The 3,365-nt window shown below is 35.9% G+C and overlaps 1 protein-coding gene across 1 annotated transcript in view; it reads left to right on the forward strand.

The window, feature by feature from the left end:
- Nucleotides 1-108: 108 nt before the first annotated feature.
- LOC103512119 overlaps nucleotides 109-3,365 on the forward strand; it is a 10,932-nt gene continuing 7,675 nt past the window's right edge. The window contains exon 1 of the mRNA XM_008476877.3: nucleotides 109-453. Coding sequence (XP_008475099.2) covers nucleotides 439-453 — 15 coding nt within the window. The 5' untranslated portion in view covers nucleotides 109-438. The remainder of the gene's footprint in view (nucleotides 454-3,365) is intronic.

Genomic DNA, 3,365 nt, shown 5'->3' on the forward strand with positions numbered 1-3,365 from the left:
AGTTACTATGCCTATTACCTACCTTTATACTTTGTTGCGCTACGCTCATACGTCATATTATGCTAAGTTTCTGCAAAAAATAAGACATAAACTAAGAAACTAAGAAATAAATAAGAATCGCGTACAGAATTAATCTCTTTTTTATGGTTTTACAATGTCCAATTTCTTAATCTAATCAAATTTAAATTACCTCTTTTTTTTAAATTACAGTTGTACTTATGTTCTATTTTTTATTTACCGAGATAGGTATTTATTATTAATTATTATAGTTGCTTTAAAAATTTAAAAATTAACTAAAGGTGGCACGGTAAAGGTGCATGAAAAATCCGTATTAATTTATTTCGTAAAAATTTAATTATAATATTAGAATGACTACTTTAAGGGAAGTGCATAAATAAGTGTGGTCATTTTGAGGACAACTTGAAAGTAGTGCTGACTATGCAGGATTACCAGGTGGGTTATCATTCTTATTTTAGCAACAACAACAACAACAACAACACCACCACCAGCCACCACCACACCACCACCACCACCACCACCACCAACCACCCACCACCACCACCACCACCACCACCACCACCACCACCACCAACAACAACAACACCAACACCACCAACAACAACACCACCCCCACCACCACCACCACCCCACACCACCACCACCACCCACCACCACCACCACCAAACACCACCACCACCACACCAGACAACCAACAACAACAACAACAACAACAACAACAACAACAACAACAACAACAACAACAACAACAACAACAACAACAACAACAACAACAACAACAACAACAACAATAATAATTGACCGAACGAAGTGAAGGTCTATGTTTTAACTCGACCGGTTTGCATTTATTTTGGATCTTTGTTTGTTTGTTAGTTTGTTCAGCTATAACTCGCGATTGCCTGCTCCGATTTTGATGAAACTTGATACACTTCTTAGTTAGTACAATGCACGTTACTGATTAAAATTTTAAAATTTGGGGTTTCTACACTGAACGGGGCCCATTTTGGCCCCGGCCATCCAGATCCTCCAGTACATAGTATGCGTCAATTGCGTCATGATCATGAACCCCTGACCCTAATTCTAGGTACCTACCTAAATCTTTTGTTTCGTTTAAAAGGTTCAAAATCAACCATTCTTTAATTTTATTCTTTAGAGTGATTAACAGGTTTTATAATAGTGTCACCTTTTTTTTTATATACAGGTACCTACATAAGACGTGTAGATAGTTTTATTGATGATTCTCATGAAAAATATAACTGTCCAAATGTATTTTTTCCGTAAAGATCGTCAAAAATAATAAATAATCCGAAAAGATTTTTGTTTTAAAAAGTATTTCTTCTCTAAGAAATTCGTCCCCAAAGTGTGCGCGGGAAAAATAATGAGATTCAAATTTAGAAAGCGTAGGGACCATTTCTATTGAAATCAGCGTGTTTCGAACTTCCTTTATCAGCGAAGAAAAAAAAAAGTGGTTGAGCCCCATTGACCAGATTAGCAAAAAAAAATTAAATTTTAAAAATCTGGTGTGAACATCACACGACTTTCTATTACATTTGCGGAATACGTATTTGAAAAAAAAAAAAGAAATAAAAAAAAAAAAAATGAAAATTTTTCTAAGTCCCGAGCCTGAGCCCCCCACGGCGGCCGGCTTTGGGCTCAAGGCGCTCGACCTGGTAACAGGAGGGCGTGGTTCAATCCGCAGCCGAGGTACTGTGAATTTTGATCGCTATAATATTTGAGATTTGACCACAAATAATAGAGTAGCCTACGCTGGAGTAAAAGGGAGCTTATCAGTCCTATGCGAGCAGTATGAGTAATTAAGTGCGACTAATTATGTATTATATATACGGAAGAGTCAGTTTTTATGCACATTTAAAAAGAATGAGAGATGATAGATCGACTAAAAGAATATTCAAGTTCTTTGATAACAACCCGAGAACTCAAGTGACATGGTTTAAAGAAGTAAAATCAGATATAGTAAAGATGGGTATTGGAGAGGAAGACCTTAGAAACATCATGAGAATCACCAATTATGTATTACGTAGGGTAGGGGTGGCCATATGGACTCATAGCTTTCTCTGGAATAAACCTGATTGTGCGGACTTTATAGAGCTGCTGCAGGTGAATTTTAGAGAAACTGAAGAGGTTTGTAGGGGATGTTATTTTCTTTGTGTTATTATGTCTCTGAACTCTGTGACTCCACGGATGCGAATTTCACATGTCTTTTCAAAAATTCAATTTGTGGGCATATTTTTTTCTCTTCTCTAATTTTTTATTTATATGTAATTTGGTTAAAACACTCGATATAAGTTATAAGTTCTACCAAGTAGTAGTAGAACCTGTGTTTGGCTGTTTTTTTTATATAATATGAAATATAATTGAAAATTTTAGATATAGGTACAGGTATGATTCAATGATTTTTCATCGGAGAAAATAAAATAAAACCTAAACACTTCGTAGGGAACAAAATATCAGATGTGGAGGAACTAACACTAACATACTAAAGCCTGATTCACACTATAGTGCCAGTCAAGGTCCAGTCACGGTCCGGTAACGGTCCGATCAAATGATTGTTGAAGGCAAGTAAATAATCCTGGATCAGGCTGAGTAATGAGTTATTAGTAGAAAATCACCATGTAAAGTAGGTGTATAACCATCTCCTATTCCGTGGCTTTTATACACCAGGCCTGTCAGAAGACTAGATCCAATGGAACTGCGCTGTAGCCTTATCAGAGGATAAGGCCTGGCATTGTAGGCTCATGTTAAAATATTTGTTACTTCTGACCATACTCAGGAACTCTTCGGGCATAGTCTCCGTATTGCGTAACTATCAGGTAGACCTGACAGGTAGGTACAGCTGAAAAGGTCCGTCTGTCAGGTAGAACATTCTCGCGACGAATCTTTTTGATCGGACCGAAACTGGACCGTGACCGGAGCGAGACTGGCACAGCTGGCACTGTCTGTAGTGTGAATAGGCAGCGATCAAGCAAAGATCAACATTCCTGTCATTCCTTCGTTCAATTTTCAAAGTACCTACGATGTTATTTCGAGATCGTGTTTTTTAATAGCTAAAACTCATAATAAATTATTTAATTTCTCATTCCAAATTTGTTTCCTCTCTTTCATTTATTTTATTTATTTTTATCACTTTATTTATTCTTTCTTCATTTTTATTCTTTATTTATTTTATTATTGCAAGAGCTTCTTCTTCTTCATCCAAACATATAGCGATTGCAGCTAATTCGAAATTTGTGAACTACTCAGACTCATTTTACAAAAAAAAAAAAAAAAAAAAAAAAAAAAAAAAACCCCCAAGAACAGGAAAAAAAAAAAAACAAAAAAAAAAAACA

Source organism: Diaphorina citri, unplaced genomic scaffold, assembly GCF_000475195.1.
Source record: "Diaphorina citri unplaced genomic scaffold, Diaci psyllid genome assembly version 1.1 scaffold35, whole genome shotgun sequence".
NCBI classification, from domain to species: domain Eukaryota; kingdom Metazoa; phylum Arthropoda; class Insecta; order Hemiptera; family Psyllidae; genus Diaphorina; species Diaphorina citri.